Here is a 20,473-nt window from a genome sequence, read left to right as displayed (position 1 = left end):
GTCTTCCTGTCGCCCTCTTGTAGCCTTCTTCTCTATCTTCACAGCAAAGAATCAACACCAAACTGACCCGCCTCATTTCAAGCTGGAAACAGTATTTTCAGGATTCCTCATGTTTACTTAGTTGAAATAAATGCCTGTTTTCTGAGAAGTGAAGATTTCCCTACTAAAAATCTTTCATTATATAAAGGCAGCATGGTGCAAAAAAACCAAACACAGGTACATCTAAAAAACTAATTATGTCCTTTAATAGCCGTGGCCTTGTAGGACAAAAAAAATTCACATGGCTCAAGTCCTTCACATCCCTTACCCTGGCTCAAGAGAAGCCTCAAACTCTTCGTAGGAAAATGGGAGAAACAGTTGCCGCTGACAAGCCAGTCTCAAAGGAATAATGTATATGGAAGTGTTTTGTTAAAACTGGAAAACAGTCTCTACAAGGCCAATAATAAGCCTGTGTTGATTTAGCTCCACTAGTAAAGGCTTTCGTGCCCCTCGAGAGTAGAGAGCACCGCACATTTTGTTTTAAATGTAGCACATTCCTCACAATATACAGACTGGTCTTTTCTATCCTCCTTCCCTTTTTCCTTCTTTGCTTCTTCCCTAGACAGGTAAGATCACAGAGTCAAGCAAATAAAGGTCCTAAAAACTAGGCTCTCCTAAATATATGAGGACAAAAATTTTGAAACATTACTGTGATTTCATAGTGAAATCACATTTCAGAGAATGTAAAATCAATAACTTGGATCAAGTTCACTATGCCAAGTTGCCCACGACTCTCAGCCTAGGCCTGGAAAGTCAAAGCACCACCTGATAGTGATTATATGGGACAGTGATGCCACTCCACCACAAATCACGGCTCCTCTACCTAGCCCCTCGCACAGCTTGGTGTTATTATTCATTGGCTTCTGTGTCTAGCCTTCTGAGCCATTTTTCTTGGCCTCAATGGACCAAAGGGGGAAAAAATTAAGGAGTCTCAAGTAATAAGCTGAATTGATAAATCAATACAAGAGCCCTGCTATTTCCCTAACCAGGGCAGTACATTACTACTTTGCCTAGACTCTGCTGGCTCCACACCCTCACAGGTTCAGAGACTGAAGTTCTTTTGGCATCTGTGCAACATTTGGTTGGCTTCCAATTTCCCCTGCCTTTGTGAGAAAGCTGCTAAACTTCCAAAAAGTGTTCCTTGAGTCCAACATTCCCAGACTCCCATCTTATGGCTGGAAGACTCCTTGCTAATTTTAGATTCCAGGATGCCTTCTGTGAGCAATTAGCCATCCAGAGTCTCCGCCCCCATCCTGCTTAGACACCAACATTACTAATGGGAGAAAACAAACAAATACAGCTATTAACAGTCAGAGGCTAGACTTGAAAAGTAGTCAAACCAAGCGGAAAGGGTCACTTTGCCACTTTAATAAATAGACTGACCGGAGATCCTTCCAAAGGAAGTAAGTACTATCTTTCCCCTAAAGAGTTGTGAGTAGAGACTGCAGAAACAACAGATAGAAAAGATTCAGGCAAAAGACAGACTAAGAAACAGAGGCAGAAGGAGAGAGCCAGAGAAGGATACGCCACAGATAGGGGGCCTGGGCTGGGGATGACAGGGAGAGAGCAATAGGCAGAGACATCTCAGGAAAGAGCAACTCTGAAGATGAATTTCTCCCTCTATGATTTTCAAGGCTATGAGGTTCTCCTAAGCATAAGAATCCATTTCACGGCAAATAAAATGACACTGAAACACTAAGGGGCTCAATGCTGATTCTCAAGCACCCACTGTTTCTGTTCAGATATTCTCTCAAGAACCTTAAGATCACCAACCCAACGCCCTTCCCTTCCCTGACTCCTCACTGTTCTGACCGACACACTTCTCAGCCTTTCTCCCAAGGACCTAGTCACTGGATTCGAAGACACAGAGCCTGAGTTTTGGAATGGATGAAGTGTGGCCCCTTACCTTCAGCAACACCACGTCCACAGTCCTGTGCACCTTGGAGATGTCACATAGGCTGTAGCGCCTCTTGTGCCGTTCATACATTTTGTCCAAATGCAGAAGAGAGGAAACAAGATGCGAGAGATGTACCCACTGTCAACTTGGGGGGCCAGTGTGCTCGCCCAAGTCCAGAGTTCCAAATTTCTCACAGTGAGCTGGAGGGGACTTGTGCCTTCCAGACTCCTCTATGCATAAAACCCTCAAGAGGCTAAAAAAAAAAAAGAATTAAAAAGAAACCAAGCAGAATCCCAATTCCTTGAACCAAGAACTTCCTGGCAACTTCAGAGCACTGGGATGATGAATTTACAACATAAACAGTAAATGCCTCCTGATGCTATACTTTATGCAGATCTTGACGGAAGGAAAAGCACACGCCGTTTTCATCACTGGCGATAACTCCAGTAGAAAAATTAAGAATTAACAGGCTGCGCATAATGGCCGACACACGTGCGGGAATAGCCCAAAGCAGGCAATAAAAATCCAGTATGTACTTTGTCAGGAAAAGAGAAAGAGAAAAAGGGAAGGCAACTCTATTTCGAAGGGATGCTAGGAAAAAAATCTGTTCATTAAATCCTCTTGTTTAAAAAAGAAAAACGAAGACAAGGAAAATCAATTTTTCCTTTACGGGGAAAAAAAAAAAAAAGCTGAAGCTTTGAGATTCTGTTCAAAGTAAAGAGTCTTTAGTCAGCCTCTTGCTCACCAGGCAGTAGGGCTTGATTCCGATTTCAGTTGAAAATATCTAATGACAGCAGAGGGAAAAGAGGAGAGGAAGGAAAAAAAAAAAAAAAAAAAAGACCACTCCTCCTTTTTGCTCCCTCCCTTCTTGGGCGCTGGCCCTTCCCTACCCCAGCCCCCTTCTCCCCTTTTCCCTCTCTCTCAAGAACGTCACTACTTGCCCTTTCAGCTCTGCACCAGCAGCCCGGAGGCTTGAAAACCTAATTGCAGTGGTGGGAACATGATTCATCCACAGACGAAGAAGAGAAAAACAAGGCTTCCTTTTCCAACCCGCTTCCTCCCCCCTCCTCCTCACGCTGTTCCCTAGGAAAAAGGATCTGTCAGGCATTTCCAGATGCACCCTGAGTGCTCTGATGCCTGGGCAGTATGGTAATAAAGCGAGGGGGGTGTCATCCTAAACACCACAGGCAAGTACAACACATTTATCTATCCCATGAAGTTGGGGAAACTGAAACTACCCAAGGCACACACTGTATCTTTCTGCCAAATGCAAACCAGTGATTTAATATGAGAAAAATGCTAGCCAGATATTTCAGGGCTATGTCTCTAGGATCCAGAAGAGGTTACAAAAGCCTTGTGTGACAAGGCTTTAAAATCATCAAAAGGTCAGGGTTTTTCTTTTTTTTGTTGTTGTTGTTTTTTGTGGGGAGGAGAGAAGTGATGTGGGAGGGCTTTAAAGAAAATTTAGGAGGAAAGGAGTGGGATGAATGGGTAAGTGTGTCAGCACTTTTTGTGACTAAGAACTGTCACCTGGCTGGGACTTCTTCCCCCTTCAAAGCCTCCATTCATGTTAACTGTGGCTCTGTTACTTCGCTGGCCTGTTTTACCATCTGGGAGCCCTCCAGCCCCACCCTAGCCAAGATTCTCAGGGGCAGACTTGTTCTAGAATTCATCCTCTCACTTGAGTCATAAGTGATCTGGGAGGGAAAGGAGAAGGAACTGAATGAAACAGAAAGGGAAGAAGAGTGGGGAGAGGAAAAAATGAAAAGATGTTCTCCTAAGAGCATTAGGCTGCAGACATTTTCCCCAAGAGGCTAGAGGAGTCCTTAGCTAGACCAAGAGAGTGTGAATGAGGGGCTCAAAGACCATAACTGGAAGGAAAAAGAGACTCAATATCTAAATTTCTATCACTATCAAAGAGCTGGTGATAAGGCTCTCCAGGAGCTATAAAAGAGGTATAGAAGGTCTGGTGAGTCACCGTTTCCTTGGGTCAGGCATTCTAGTCGCTAACCAGCTCAAAGCAGAGCAATGCAGCAAACCCTGCTAGAATGCAAGCATTTGTCTCATGTATTTACACACCACAGCTATGGCTCTAACCAACTCAGAGCCTCGGTGGGGGAGGGCCCTCTCCCCCTAATCCTCACAGCTTCATCCAAGGCAGGAGGTGTACAGCCCCTCCCCTTCCCCACACGCCCCCAGTGAGCCTTGGTTCTGTGATGATACTAATGTGCACGGTGAAACATGTTGCTTTTCATTAGAGTAATATGGAAAACGGTAGAAACCAGATGATTAGAGACATTACAAAGTTCTAAGTAAAATTCTAGCTCAGGCTTATCAAAAGGGTGGGACTTGGCCAGGGATTTTTATTTACAAATACTTTGAAACTATGTGGTCTAGGGCACAAAGTTCCTTTAGGCTTTAGTGTGGGGAAAAACAGAGAGCTCATTATCTTTTCTGTATGAACTTTCACCAAGCTATAAGTTAGAACTCCACCTCTTCCCCATATAAACACAAAGCTGCCTCCCCTCTGTCCTCAATATGGTTTATTCCTCACTGCCACTCCCTTTGGTTTTTAATTAGAATCAAATGTTTCCTGCTTCCAAGGTTCCCAGGCATCTCCCTAGGGGATCACGGATGCTTTAATCACCATAGAGTCTTTCTATTCCCAACTTCATCTAACTGTTGACTTAAATGTAGATAATCTATACTGATTTAACAGATATACTGTGCCTTGCAGAAAAGGCAAACAAAAGAAAACAAAGATCAAGATCTCTGTCCAGATGAAGTTTATATAATTAGAGAGAAACCTGTTTCAAAATATAATTGTCTGAAATGGCCCAGATGCCTGTTTTGAGACAAATTAACCTTTAAAAATTTCTGATATATGCTGGCTTTGTGCTACAGGCTGGATATCTAGATTTCCTACTCTTTCTGTACACATGAACACATTAAAAGGACTTTCTTGTGTATTCTGTTCCTTCTTGGAGAACAAATGCTCTGGGTGGGGAAACACAGTCTGTTTTGCTTTCCTCTCTGGATCTGTTCAGCACTCTCCACAGCAGAGAGTCTGCAGCCTGTGCTTTTGCTGCTGATGTGACAATTCCAAATTTTTATCAAAAACATCTGGAACCACTGAAGTTATTGTTAGGATTTTGAAACACAAAAACCAATCATTTTATATCCAAACCAGAGTCTCAACCTATGGATTTTCCTTTTTAGAATATTTCTCCTTCTCTGAGCTTGGAGTAAAACATGTTTATTATTTACAACCTCTTACAACAGATTAATTATAATCTCTCTTTTCTCTGTGTCCTTCATCCCACTCTCTAACCACAACAAGGAATCCTAAATTCTTGAAGCAACCTGTGCTTAAAGTCTGTTCATACCACAGGTCTAACATATATTCCTCAAAGATTCAAGAAACTGAAGTGTAAAAATATTTTACACATTTTCATTTTAACTCTAGCATTTCTGTTCACAAATTAAATTTTCTTTTGATATTTAATTCTAAGATCTAACACCTTACCCAAAGTATTTAAGCATTATTATGGGTCAACTCTATCTGACTCCTTTTCTTTCAGTTTGCACAGAACCCTATCTAAAGTACCATAGCAAAATTTCTGAATTGGGACACCACCTAGTGGGTATACTAAAGACTTAAACAGAACACAAAAATCAGTAAACATGGCAGGGGGGTGGGGGGATAGTGGAGGGAGAAAGAGTATCTACTGCTACTAAACATTTGACCTGTAACATCAAAATGAACTTATAAAGTAATAGCGTGTCACTGGCTGAAAGACCCACCAATGACCAACTTGGTCTCTGTGGGGAGCCCAAGGTGAAACTCAAGGGTTGTTTCCATTCCTAGGTGTGCCACCTACCTCACTGGGCATCCTCGGGTAATTAATTTGACTCTGACGGACTGGGTTTGTAGAACTGAACATGAGAAGGGTTGGACACTAGATCATATCTGAAGTTCTCTCCTGATCTGATATGGTCAGTATGAGACTAACAAATCTTTATCACTTGCCATATATCTCATAGGATGTGGGTAGATGCATAGGAGAAAGAAAAAGGAATTGAGAAATTTTCTCAAAATCTCTTATAGAAAACATGTAGTATAATCTTGCATAATTCTATTTTCCACCTCCACTTTTCACAGGAAATGAGAAGGAAGGAAATGTCTACCACAGTCAATTTTCATTAATCTGTGATTTCATTTACTTAAAAATAGTGAGTCGTCAAGGGCTACACATTTTTCTGATGGCAAAATTTACTGAAATACATTATTTTTATTATCAAACCTCCATCTGGGCATCTCCCAGTCTGTTTAAAATAACAGTCTGCTTCAAATAAAATGCTTGAGTATTTGAGAAGAGGAAGAAGGAAATTATTGACAACGGCTGCAAAGGCATTGCTTCCAGCTAGGATTTCCTTTTTAATTTCAATTTAGGTGTTTAAGCACTACTGCTCCAGGAGAGGGAGGCCTAAGGCCCCCAAACCCCGCATTTCTTCCACTCAGATTTGGAGGTTCCAAGACGGTTAAGATAAAAGAGTAAAAGGAGAAGAAGAAGGCCTTAAGGACAAGTCATCAGCCAGTCAGCAATTCTCTCCAAATAAGCATCTGGCAGCAGCAAGTAGCGCCACTGCTTTAACCCTTTATTGCCTCTTTCAAGAAGAAACCAGAACACAGTCTAGCTGGTAGCAGCAGATTGGTTAACAACAATGGCAGAAAGTAATTATATGGACCAAAGTAAGAAAAGACAAAGCTTGGAGTTCCTGGTGTGGCTCAGCGGTTAACAAACCTGACTAGTATCCATGAGAATTTGGTTTCGATCCCTAGCCTTGCTCAGTGGGTTAAGGACCTGGCATTGCCGTGAGCTGTGGTGTAGGTTGCAGACAAGGCTCAGATCCTGCGTTGCTGTGGCTGTGGTGCAGGTTGGCAGCTGCAGCTCTGAGTGGACCCCCAGCCTGGGAATCCCCATATGCCATGAGTGTGGCCCTAAAAGACAAAAGAAAAGAAAAGTACAGACAAAGCTTTTAAAAAATGTATCTTCACAAACTTGGGTTCCTCCCAGGGAATAGGTCTCACTGAACAAGAACACAAATGTTAAAAACTTTACTAAAATTACCAACAGCTAGGTGACATAACAGGAGGGAGAAGGGAAGAGGAGGAGGAAAGAAAGGGAGAGAAATGAATGAGAATCTCATTTGGAAAACTGGTGACAGGAGAGTTTAATCTCTAGGGCAGGTCTTCTGGAGCAAGATTTATTAACAACAAAAACACTCTGTAAAATATTTTTTTAAAAAGGAAGGAGTTCTCACTGTGGCACAATGGAATCAGCAACATCTCTGTAGTGGCAAGATTCAGGTTTGATCCCTGGGCTGGCACAGTGGGTTAGAGGATCTGGCGTTACCACAACTGAGCTTGCATCTGATCACCAGTCATGGAACACTATATGCAGCCAATAATAATAATGATAATAATAACAACAACAACAACTGAGTATTCCATGTTTGCCAGGTACAATTCCATTTATCCTTCATAAAAAGCTACAAAGTGAAACAGCATTGTCTCTTTATTGATGAGGAAAAGCTGAACTCAGAAGTTTAAGTCAGTTGCATCAGGTGACACAGCTAATAAAACAGGTCTGCATTAAACTGAGTTCTGGAAGTTTCCTGGTGGCTCAGCAGGTTAAGGACCCGGCATTGTCACTCCTGTGGCTCCAGTTGCAGCTGTGGTATGGGTTTAATCCCTGGCCCAGGGATTTTTTGGCCACGCATGCTGCAGGCATGACCAAAAAAACTCAAAACAAAATAAAACCAAAGACAAACAGAAACTCAGTTCTGTAGATCTTTCCTTCCCTATAAATCTTATTTTGCCTTGAGTAATCCCCTAAATTAAAAAAAATGAAACTATCATGAAGAAAATACAAGTTAAAATTTGATGAAAGAAACTTAGAATTCGTTACTCATGTCTTGGGCATTCTTACATCTGATTTTACACAAATGCCAAAGGAAAAAATTTTATTTTTTCCGTAAAAATGACAAATAGTTCCTAATTTTAGAAAGTACAGTGTGTCATTACATTGAACAGACTCAACTTTTTTGCCAACATTTTAATACTAGACATTTAATTTTTTAATTGCTTCTCATGATGGTAAATATGTTACAAAAATCAGAATGAACACATACAACACAGAGAATAAAAGATTTCTGGATACTGACATCTGTTCTCCAGGTCTTCTTTAGAATGACTAGGCATACTGTTTATAGTTTTTCTCTTAGGAACAAACATCGGTTACTTCTTACGGCACCATTTCAAATATTTAAAGATACCTATTACGACTCACCACCCTCCTCAAAGCTTCTTTTCCGGATCATGATTCCCACACCTGCTCCTCATGCCATGAAATTTTACACGGAAAATCCATGGTATTGTTGTCATACTACAACTTCTCACATGTCGCTGAGCTGAAACCAACAGCTTTTCAATAAATGAAAGTAGTTGAATCATTAGACAAATATTTATTGAACTGTGTTTGGCAGAGAGGACACAGCAGTGAACCAGGCAGACCTTAAATAGCTACAATAATGTGTGTGAGAAGTGTCAGAATAGAGGGATCACAGGTATACCACAAGGACATCTGCCTTTGGATGTAACATACTCTAAGACCCAGAAAAGGTGGGCTGAGGAAACGCTGACTAACTGGAGACCTGATGGATGAGTAGAAGTTAACCAGGCAAAAGGTGCATGTGACCTAAGGTGGTGCGGGGGCGGGCAGGGGACTCTGTGTACAGGTTGGGACAGAGGACTGAGTGCTAGGACCCACAGGCAAGAAAGAGCAAGGGCAAAGGACGAGGCCTGGGCAGCAAAAAGAGGCCAGTCTGAGATGACCACGCTAAGTGTATTCAGGAGTCTGAATCACTGCAACAGAAAAAAAAATGCATGGAGGGTTATCAGCAAGGGAAAGGCATGATTGACTCAGCATTTCAAATTAAAAAAATTTTTTTTTCTAGAGCACACTCAATAGACAGGAGGGAGCAAGATCAGAGGCAGGTAGATTAGTTATAAAAGTGTTAAAGAAGTTGGCTGAGATGTTAGTGGCTTGAATTCAGGTGATGAAAGTGGAGATCAAAAAAGGAAACTGAGAAAGAAAAGAAAAGATAAGAAAAGGAAAAGAAACTGAGGGTCCAAAGATATCCACATTAACAGGTATGGGGGTGGGTGGGGGAAGGAGGGAAACAAATGTTCTGCCTGACTAGGATTCTGCCTGGGGCAACTAGGTAAACGGTGGAATGGAAAACACGCAGGGGGCAGAATGAGATGAGATAATGAGCTTGGTTTTGGACACAGAGGTTTCTCAGAGATACCTAAACAGAACCATGTAAGCAAATGAACCTGTGTGGAGCTCAAGAGACCAGATGGGACTAGGCACAAATATTTGGAAGTCAACACACACATGTGACATCAAGGAAACAAAAAGACTGGTAAACAGTGCCAAATGCTGTGGAAAAGTCAAGCCAAAAGAGGTCTGGATTTTACCATGTAAATGTTTCACGGACCTTGGTGAGAGCAAGTTCTGCTATAGGAGCAGAGTGATGAAAGTAGAATTTCAACATTCTACCATTTCTTAGGGGAAATTTTAAGTTCTGCCTATATATGCCACTTTTTCTAGTTTTCTCTTAAGACACTACGCTTTATGTATTTATTTTATTCTCTCTCTCTCTTTTTTAAGGCTGCACCACAGCATTTGGAGGTTCCCAGGCTAGGGGTCGAATTGGAGCTGCAGCTGCCGGCCTACACCACAGCCACAGCAACGTGGGATCCAAGCTGTGTATGAGGCCTCACCACAGCTCACGGCAATGCCAGATCCCTAACCCAACGAGCAAGGCCAGGGATTGAACCCATGTCCCCATGGATACTAATCGGGTTCTCCAACCATTGAGCCACGATGGGAACTCCCATTTCACCCTTTAGACAAAGTGCCTTAGGGAATCATTAAAGAATAGGTTACTATAGGATGGCTAAGCTGGTAGTAAATATTTTAGTGTTTAAAAAACTTTGAGAAGTAAATGAAACATTAATAGAGAAAAAGGACCATTTACACAAACTGAATTCTATGCTTGCTTTTTTTTTTTCTTTCTTTCTTTTTTTTTTTTTTTTTGTATGTACTTTCAATACTTTCCAAGAGATTCTGTCATAGAGACCAAAAGAGAACACTTGAGTGTACACACTGAATCTTGGTTAGGAATATGGACAAAGGTTTCATAACAGCTAGAGGAGGGAAGCAGGGTGGACAGTGTTTTGGCAAGGAAATGGAAACAGAAGGGAACAGCCAAGAAGTAAGAAACTCCCTTTCCATATGATCATCTATGGAAATAAGAACAAACCTCATTCTATAAAACAAAGGCAATGAGGTCAGGGAAACAACACTGACAATTATGGACCAGAATTTTGTCATGGAAGTCTGTCACCACCAACACATCATGGCCAATTAGTAGCAAATTAGCAAATATTGGCTAAATTTATCTATCTATTCAACAAATATTTTAAATGTCTGCTGCAGTTATGGTGCTCTGTAAGATGTTACGAGAGATATAAAGATGAATGAGATTTCTGGGACCTCAAGGAAACACAGCAGGAGCAATCAATGGCATGAAATATAAGACGGTGTGGACAGTATAAATGAAATTCAGGGTTTCAGCAAGGAATAAGGAATCTCTGACTGCGCTGACTAAGTAGAAAGGTTTCATGAAGGTGGTGGTTTAACTTAAAGGGACAGAGAGAGAAAACAGGAGAGAGGAGGCAGGCATCACCTATGGAGACTGTAAGTGAAGGTACAGGTGTCGATGAGTGATACGTATGAGAGGACTAGCAAGCTGTCTAGTTATATGCATCAAATTCCTGTAAGAGAGTGCTATGACATTAGCCTGGAAAAGCATTAACAGCCTAGACTATAAAAGCATACGATGCTATGCTAAAAGGTTTAGTCTCTATTCAGAGGCAGCTGGGAGCCACTGAAGATGCTTCAGCACAGAAGTGGTATGTGTTGTGCTGTAATTCAGGAAGAATGTACAAGTCTTTAGCTTCATCAAGTTTAATCTCCTTTGACATCATGCCATATTCCATGATCCTTACCCAGTCTCATTTGCTATTATACTCAAGACAGGTAGATGGTTGGTCTGTCAAGTTTCACAATTAGGATATGGTTCTTCCTACCTCAATGTCCCTGGCTCTTAGGACAATCGTGGTTTCTGGAATACCCTACCTTGTCTCTCCACGTTAACCAAAATCTACCCTTCAAATCCCACTTTTCTAGTTAAGTGCTCTGCCTACTCTAACACTCCTTATAACTATGCTATGAACTATGATGGTCCTTAGACTGTGAGAGACTCACTTTATGGTTTCTGTTCTATACTGTTCCTTGATGCTGTGTGTTAATCTGCCTCTAAGTAGAATGACAAGTTCCTTAAAACCCAGGTGCTTCTTCAATCTAAGGGTGTCAAAAATGGTATTAGACATCCAAAGGCTAAATGAATAACTGATTATGAATTCATTTAATACCACAATCATAATCTTAAGACTTTTCAAATAACTGACCAGATTTATTTATTAAACAAGAGGGGAAAAAAAAGTCTGTCAGTGTTAACATACGCAAAAGGTGAAGAGTCTTAAAAGTGCTCCTGATTTAAAGGATAAAAGCCCTGGCCAGATAAGAAAACTCACGTTCAAAATAGCCATACCCTTAGGAAAGTTTTGAATCCCACATAAAATGAAAATGTGTTACTTTAGGAAATTACCCGATTTATTTATTTATTTTTTTTACTTCACAGCAAAAAGAATAGCTCTAGCATAGTCACTCAGTCAGACAAGCCAAAAAATGATTCAGCTTCCCATGGAAGACTTCCCTCATCCTTCCAAGGCAAACACACTAGTACAGTCATGCCTTCCAAAGAAAAATGTAGAGGTATAACTTGCTCATAATTTGTCAGTTGCCCAAAAGACAAAGCAAAGGGAAAAGAGAAAAATCCTTCAAGAAGGAAACCTACTTTTAAACACTACTGCCAGAGGATAAAGAGAACAGAAACATATAGTAAAAGAAAAATGCTGCTATGAGGAATAAATGAATTAAACAGGTAAAGTACTTTGTATATAGTGCCTGTGACATGAGTACTATATAAGTATTAGTGGCTATAATATTTTCACTTTGTTATCGTCATTACATTTTTTGCCTTATTTTCAAAGTGATATTTAAGTTAGCCTGCAAAAGACATAAGGAAAAAAACAAGTAGCTGAAAATTCTGATTCGAGTTATAAGTGAAAGAACAGAACACCTTTGCTCTGAATCAGACCACCATGTTCCCTCTGAAAATACTCTGTATCATGACAAGAAAGCTGGACTGGGGGGAAAAGTTAGGTTTTCTTTCCTCTAGTAAGTGGAGCGGGGGGTAGGTAGTTGCTCCAGAAACTAAGTGGAGAAGGGGGTAGGTAGCTGCTCCAGAAACTAAGATTAGAGGAGTCACTCAGCATCTGAAAGCCGAGCTGAGTTCTTTAAAACTTGAGGTCAAGATAGGACTGGGGGCTCAGATGGAAGAGTTAGCCTTGGGAAAAAAGAAAAAGAAGCCTCTTCATCTGAGGCAAAAGGAAAGAAGAAAAGACAGATATTTATAGATTTTTTTTCCTGGCCAATCCCCAACTGCCTAATTTGGACTGAACTTAGAGTGTCCCTGAACAATCCCCACCCAGACAGCCAAAATACCAGTGTGACCACTGGGATAAAGAGCATGCAGCTCCAGGAAGTGACTCTGGGAGGAAAGCATAACACCAGGACAGCCTCTCTGGTCTCTCACCTCTCCTTGTAAGACTCTTCCACTGCCATCATGCAAGTCATCCTACCGTGCTCAGATTAGATCCGACTCTGGCTGCCCCCATGTCCTTGATTCTGCTTTCACGTTCCTCCCCATAGAAGCAAAACAAGTCAAGTCCTTAAGACCCCTTCAAACGCCATCACATCCATGATGCCTCCTCTGAATAATTCAGTCAAAAAACCTGCCTGTCTTTCCTCTCACTCTACTGAACTGTGCCAGCACTCCTACCACACTTAAATCACTCACCAACGATCACAATTATCAAGGTATCTGTTGTATGAGTCTCTTGGACCAAGACATCCACTTCTTTGTATTTCCTTTAGGTTCTTGGGCTTATTTATTTAGCATTTAGCAAATAGTTTCTATGAGAATGAATAAATATCCATCTTTCTGTCTGAAGAGCAATTTTCAGGCAAGGTAACCAATTCTCAGGAGTAGATCAAACTGGTGCAGGCAACCTAGATACAGAAGCTCCTTTATTCACAGATTTATATAAGCCATGGAATTTTGATACACAGACATGCACGAGAGAAAAGGGCATCTACACTGCTCACCACAAATGAATGGCATTAGTGGTTAGACCTTTTTATTAACTAGATATATCAAAAATTAATCAGCAAGTAAAAGAACAGAATTCTCTGCCTACCTTGAATGCTTTTTTAAAATAAAAATTTCAGGAGTTCCCATTGTGGCACAGTGGTTAATGAAGCCGACTAATATTCATGAAGATGCAGGATGGATCCCTGGCCTTGCTCAGTGGGTTAAGGATCTGGTATTGCCATGAGCTGTGGTGTAGGTCGCAGATGCAGCTCAGATCCTATGTTGCTGTGGCTGTGGTGCAGGCTGGCAGCTGCAGCTCCGATTCGACCCCTAGCCTGGGAACCTCCACGTGCTGTGGGTGCAGCCCTAAAAAGACAGAAGACCAATAAATAAATAAATAAAAATTGTAAAAAGTAAAATAAAAATTTCACTTTGGGAGTTCCCTTGTGGTGCCACGTGTTAAGGATCTGGTGTTATCACTGTAGCAGCCTGTGGCATGTGGAAGTTCCCAGGTCAGGGACTGAACCCACGGCACAGCACCAACTCAAGATGCTACAACGACAACACCAGATCCTTAACCCACTGAACCACAAAGGAACACCTAATGTGAATATTTTTAATGCAAACTTTGAAAATAGAAAAAAACAAAAAACTGTTGCCAGTGAAACAATCAATTTAGGACCAAGTTTCATGGAAGCATTTTGATAATTTCTCCAAAGATATGTGTGTGTATGTGCATGTGTGCTCGTGAACGTGTGTTTAACAGTTCAGAAGACATGCTTAGCACTGACCATTTGTGTACCCTGTCAAGGACAGTACATCTAGCAAATCAGGGAACCCATGAACATAGTGTAAAAAACTTGTAGGGCAACAAAGCATTATTAGGGTTACCCTCTGAGCTCCCAGCACTGAGCAGGAAGGACACATAGAAAGCCTTTGCTCTGTTCCTGCAACTTGCCATCTGTAAGACTATTATTTGTTCTCCCTTGCCTCCTCTATGAGAATGTTATCATAGTAAGCATTAGTAGTCTTCAAAAGAGCACAGTATTATTTAATATGGCTACTGGTACTTTCTTTCATACAAGTAGTTTTCCTGGGTCTGAATTCTAATAGCTCTATGCCTCTAACTCTTACACTGATAAACCCAAAGATCTGTTCTGTGTCACCACAAAATCAACTATCTGAATTCTACATAGACAGAATGATGAACCATATTTTTTAGTTCAATCCCAAATATTCATATAAATGAGTTATCAATGAGGAAATTTCTCTTTTCTACCTAGTCTTTAGCTGCAACTCCTGCCATACTGATTAAATCATTTTTTTTTTTTAAAGGAGCTGAACTAACAAAACTTAAAAGCCTCAAACATATTTGTTATGGAAACCAGCAAACAGAATTTTAAAAGAAAGGGAGCTACTTAAGATTATCAGAGCCCCAAGGAAAGAAACTGATAAATAACATTATACTCTTAGGTAAAGTTGACTGAAGTTATACGAAAATTTGTCAATTAACTAAAAGCAGCCTTGCCAAAGTTCTTCCACCCTACATTATAAACACCTGTCCTGTGTGAGACACCGTGACAGATCACTGTGCATGGAGCATGGCTAAGGCAGCATCCCTGGCAGGAGGCAGTGGAGCTCCAGGTGGCATCCTATGCGGGCCTCACAGTCCCCAGGACAGTTCCAGTGAGAGCTAAGAGAAGGGTGCACAGGAGGCCTGAGAGGATGGAGAGTGTGGCACAGGACAACACAGCACATCTGAGAAGGCTCAAAGAGTCAGAGAGTATGCAGGTAGAGTTCAAGGATGCATTTCAGGCAGAGCGTACCACGGAGCAAGGAGAGCGATGGTTTTACTGCATAAAGAGGAGTCTGGTGTGGCTGGTAGCTGCACTATGGATGGAACAGCAGACTGGATGTGAATGTAATCTCAGGAGCCAGACTGTGAGGTCCATGCCACACCACAGTTTAGCAAGACTCTCTAACAGGAGCTAGAGCAGTGGTCTCTATATGTGGACTGCAAATCCTTCAGAGGCCCAGAGACATTTTCAGGGCATCTGTGGGGTCAAAACTATTTTCACAGTAACGCTAAGATGTTATTTGCCCTTTCACTGTGTTGACATTTGCTCTGACAGGACTTAGCACAAACCATAGCACTGGGACCAAAGTGAACCAGCAGTCACCATATTCTTACAGTATAAAAACAAACTTTAAACAATTTTTTCACACAGAATGCCTGTGATCAAGCTGTAAACATTAATGTTGTTCAATTTCAAGCTTTAGGTACTCATCTTTTTAATACTTTGTGTGACAAATGGGAAGTAGACATAAAATACTTTTGTGGAGGTATGATGGTTGTCTTGAGGAAAATCACTTGTGCAACTCTTTTAAGTTGTGAGCCAATGTAGGCAGACACTTTTTTCATGGAACGTCATTTTATTTGAAAGAAGAACTGATGAACAAAGGATGGATATTCAGAACCTGGGTATTTTCTTGGGACTGAACCAAATGAACCTCTCTCTCAAAAGAAGCAACTGGTAGAATTCCTGCTATGGCACAGTGGGTTAATGATCTGGCTTGTCTCTATGGCATTGCCAGTTTGATTCCTGGCCCAACATAGTGGATTAGCAGGTTAGGATCTGACATTGCCACAGGTGCTGCCAAAGAAAGGAAAAAAATAAAAGCAGCAGCAACTGACAGTATTTATTGCTGATGATAAAATTCATACTTTCAAGTGAAAATGAGATTCTGGGAAAACTTGTATCTGCCACTGTGAACCTGCCAGTTTACCAAAACTTAAAAGATGTTTGGGATAAGACTGGTTGTGATATTAACAAATGTGATTTTCTTCTTTTGAGGGGGAGTGCATCCATGGCATGTGGAAGTTTCCTGGGCCAGAGATTAAACTCAAGCCATAGCAGCAACCCCAGCTGTTATAGTGACAACATCAGATCCTTAACCCACTGCACAAGGGAACTTCCTCTGAATGGCAGAATGAAATGTTCAACATTTAGAAGAGTTGTGTTACTCAGGGAATCAATATTTCCCAAATGACAAATGCTTGATGCCGGGATAAAAGATCCATTCAGAGTAGAAGACAGACCAGTGGCTTTTAATGTGCTAAAGTACAAAAACTTCAATGATATGATTTCAGATTCCATTCTACAAAGAATTTTTTTTTTTTTGGCAGCCACACCTGTGGCATATGGAAGTTCCCAGGGTAATGGTCAAATTCAAGTTGCAGCTGCTGGCCACGTCCGTGACCTACAACACAGGTCATGGCAACGTCAGATCCTCAACCTACTGAGCAAGCCTAGGGATCGAACCCACATCCTCATGGATACCAGTTGGACTCATTTCCACTGGGCCACAAAGGGAATTCCTAAACAACTTTTAAGAATTTACCACTTGTCAATTCTTATCTAGTATCAAAGAAGAAGATAACAATTACAAGAGAAAATTAATAAAATATTCTTTCCTTTTTAAACATATATGTGTGTTAGGCTGGATTTTGCTTATGGCAACAGTTTGAATACGTAAGAGAAACTGAGCCAAAAGCTGGAGTAAAACAAAGTCAAACAAAGAGTGACTTTTTTTACTCCAATTTCTGACTCAGCATCTCTTATGTTTTAGAAAAGTTATTTTTCATGAAAATACACTCTTTACGCTAATAAGTAGTGGGTTTATTATTGTTACTGTGAATGAGTTAATAAATATTGTATAATGTGTCGGTTTTAATTTCTAACATGGTAAAAATTTACAGATGTAACTCATATAAATAGTATTTCCTCATAGTTCTTAGTAATTTTTAAAGTATAGGGAAATCTGAAGACCAACCAGTTCAACAACTGCTGGGATATAGGCAGAAAGAAATTAGTGGTAAGGAAACCAGAGTCCAAGTAGGAGAAAACATGGACATAAACTATCTAAACTGGAAGTCTGAAGTGATAAGTTACATCTGACAGAAAAAAATTTTCTTTGGTTTGTGGTAACAAGGAATCTGGGATGAAAGGTGAAAGCTTTCTGTCTTAAGGGACTGTATAAAAGCTGGTGCCTTTAGTTAAATGTGAAGTGAGGCCCAAACAATTCCATAATATTTTAAATGAAGCTGATGAATTAAGAGTAGCTATAGTAGAAGGAGTTCTCACGTGGTTCAGTGAGTTAAGGACCCAGCATTGTCACTGCAGCAGCTCAGGTCGTTGCTGTGGCATGGGTTTAACTCCTGGACCAGGAACTACCATATATTTCAGGTGCGCCCCCACCCCTCCAAAAAAAAAAAAAGCAACTACAGCAGGAATGAAAAGCAGAGATGGTTTTCCAAAGAGCAAATAAAATTGTTTTCTCTCAGAAAAGACTGTTTCAATGATCTATGTGTGAATGAATTTAGCTGAAAGGCACTTTCTAAGAGACTATATGGCCTTATGAGACTGGGTCTCATTCCATTTTTGAGAGACTGAGGCAAATGACCAAAGGAAAACTGAAATGAGTAACTCCTTAATCCAAGTTTCCATACTGCTGCTAGGATTAGTGCCCACTGATGTACGAATTTATTACATAACCATCCTGATAGTCATAACAATGTTTCTGATCAAGAACTCACATTTTTCAATAAGCCAGCCAAGTGCATAGGTATTTTAGAAATACACTATCACAAAAGCTTCCAAGTGGAAGCTCCAACTTTTAAGGCTTTACCTTCAGCTATCTGAAAATTCCACTATTCCAAAAAAGATTCATTTGTTACAGGTTCCATGGAGTGGAAATGTTCCAATCAAATTATAAGATGGTCTTCACTCCTGGGGCAGGTAACATGAGGAACCACAAGCCACAATCCTAAAGAACGAAAGTTCAAGACATGATAGTAGACTCTGTGTGTTTTTCTCCCTCTTGGCTCAGGTACTCCTTGCGGTCATCAGAGCATATATACATTGGGCGAGGGGGAGATATATATCCCCTTTTAAAGGCTACCTTGTTAAAATGTAAAATCAGGAGTTTCCGTCGTGGCGCAGTGGTTAACGAATCTGACTAGGAACCATGAGGTTGCGGGTTCGATCCCTGGCCTTGCTCAGTGGGTTAACGATCGGGCGTTGCCCGTGAGCTGTGGTGTAGGTTGCAGACTCGGCTCGGATCCTGCGTTGCTGTGGCTCTGGCATAGGCTGGCAGCTACAGCTCCGATTAGACCCCTAGCCTGGGAACCTCCATATGCCGATGGAGTGGCACAAGAAATGGCAAAAAAAGACAAAAAAAAAAAAAAAAAAAAGTAAAATCAATGACAACCATTTATCAAATGTCTTAATTACTATTTCTTTTCTTTATTACTTAATGAATTTTATTACATTTATAGGCGTACAACACTCACCACAACCAAATTTTAAGGCACTTCCATCCTAAACCCTCAGTGCATCCCCCTCACCCCGTAACCTGTCTCATTTGGAAACCATAAGTTTTTCAAAGTCTGTTAAGTCACTATCTGTTCTGCAAAGAAGTTCACTGTCTCCTTTTTTTAGATTCCACTACTATTTCTTTATTAAAAAGAAGTTCCTGAAGAAACATTTGTTTTTTGAAAAGGAATGTCAAAATTTAAAGTCCCAGAAGTGACTCTACTTCGCAAGAGCTGTTGAAATTTCCTGAGTAACTGTGTATATCTAAAACAAAGAAACTTGCTTTTAATATCTCATTTTACAATCTCATCCTCCCCCCTCTACACTTGAGTGATAAATAATAAGAACTTATATGGACAATGCTAGAAGAATTAGACAACTTGGTCTTTTCACAGCTGTTGCCATTTCATGTCTTTAAAGCTTGGTAAATTGCAGATGCTGCAAAGAGACAAGTTTTTTTTTTTTCCTTATCCTTCTGCTTCCTCACCTCCCACATTAAAGTTCTCCTTCAACTTCCCTTTCCTTTTTGCCGCGCCCCCACTTTCCTGCTTCACATTCCCATTAACTAGCCTTATGGAAGGAGGATCAAAGCAACTTTTCACATCAGCCACTTTCAGGGCATCTCTTCATGTTTGTCCAGTAGTAATAAGTGGCTGGAATTAGTTAACCATAGGCACCATAAGTTAAAAACAAAGAAACAAACAAAAAAACCAAACAAGGCTGATTTTAGAATTATGTCTTGAAAGGGCATGCATTATCTTGTTTTTACTTGAAGAGCCATGCCAAGAGATATACATGTTGGCAATAAAGGTCCTCACTGGGAATAAAACAAAGATAAGACAACTCAGTGTTATTAGACATTGATGAGCTTTTCACCCCCAGCCCTCACCCCTTCAGGGACAATGAAAACAGTAGCTCCCGTTATGACACCAAAACCAAATAAGTAGGTAGAAATACATGGTAATTACGACCCTAAGCAGCAGTCTTAAGACTTCCACTGGCTTTATAGAGCCTGGGAGGCTATTCAGATGGAGTGTGCCAATGAGAAACTCCTCAAAGTCTACAGGACACAGTGTTTGACTTAAAAAGCAAACCTAAGACCACTGTCCACATTATATGCCAATCTTGAAACAGTATTCCTCCTCATAGCTTGCTGGTCTGGTTCAGGTGCAACAGCAATTGCACTAAGTTCCACGACAAGAAAGCCAGGATTTAAAACCTTTGCCTGTCTCAAGGAGGAAAGAGCAGCCTCAGACAGGAGAAAAACAATTCACTGAGCTTGATGTGAAGCAGACACAGCACTAACGAAGGAAGAGGGCCAGAGCTCTATTTTCTTCCTCTAGATCATCCCATTAGGGAAACCTAATGACTCCTAGGAAGGAACACAGCCTATTGTGTTGTGTACGATGGTGATAGAGACAGGAACTATTATGCAAAACAATCACAACATAAGCATCACTTTCTGGAACTGGAATGAAACAACCAGCTCCCTATTTTAAGGCCAGTGGGGCTGTCAACAGGGGAAAATCTCCTGAATGACACATTTCAGCAGAACTCCCCTTAAGGCTTAATGGTATAATGCCACTGAAAGTGAACATAAGTCACATTGGTATAATGCCACTGAAAGTAAACATAAGTCACACTGGTATACACGGCCTAAATGTGAGAGGATTCCTTCCCTAAGTTCGCAGGTGTCCACTTCTGGTTTTTTTTGTCTCTCCCAACAGAGCTTCTTGAGGGATGGGACATA

The 20,473-nt window shown here is 40.9% G+C and overlaps 2 protein-coding genes across 51 annotated transcripts in view; one reads left to right on the top strand and one right to left on the bottom strand.

Moving 5' to 3' along the window:
* Positions 1 to 20,473, top strand: part of KLHL25 (kelch like family member 25) — a 665,168-nt gene that overhangs the window by 182,903 nt on the left and 461,792 nt on the right. The window lies entirely within an intron of this gene.
* Positions 1 to 20,473, bottom strand: part of AKAP13 (A-kinase anchoring protein 13) — a 333,498-nt gene that overhangs the window by 113,595 nt on the left and 199,430 nt on the right. For 15 of the 50 annotated variants that reach the window (XM_084969405.1, XM_084969407.1, XM_084969406.1 and 12 more), the window contains exon 1: positions 1,946 to 2,725. The exons of the other annotated variants lie outside the window; for them this stretch is intronic. In XM_084969405.1, coding sequence (XP_084825531.1) covers positions 1,946 to 2,026 — 81 coding nt within the window. In that variant the 5' untranslated portion in view covers positions 2,027 to 2,725. Of the gene's footprint in view, positions 1 to 1,945; positions 2,726 to 20,473 lie in introns of those variants that run through there. 50 annotated transcript variants of the gene reach the window in all.

This window comes from Sus scrofa, chromosome 7 (assembly GCF_054392235.1).
Source record: "Sus scrofa isolate SSC_HxYL_T2T_F1_AM1 chromosome 7, Sscrofa_HxYL_maternal_Yorkshire_Landrace_v2.0, whole genome shotgun sequence".
Taxonomy (NCBI): domain Eukaryota; kingdom Metazoa; phylum Chordata; class Mammalia; order Artiodactyla; family Suidae; genus Sus; species Sus scrofa.
The sequence above is the reverse complement of the archived record's forward strand: the minus strand, read 5'-3'. Positions and strand labels throughout refer to the sequence as shown.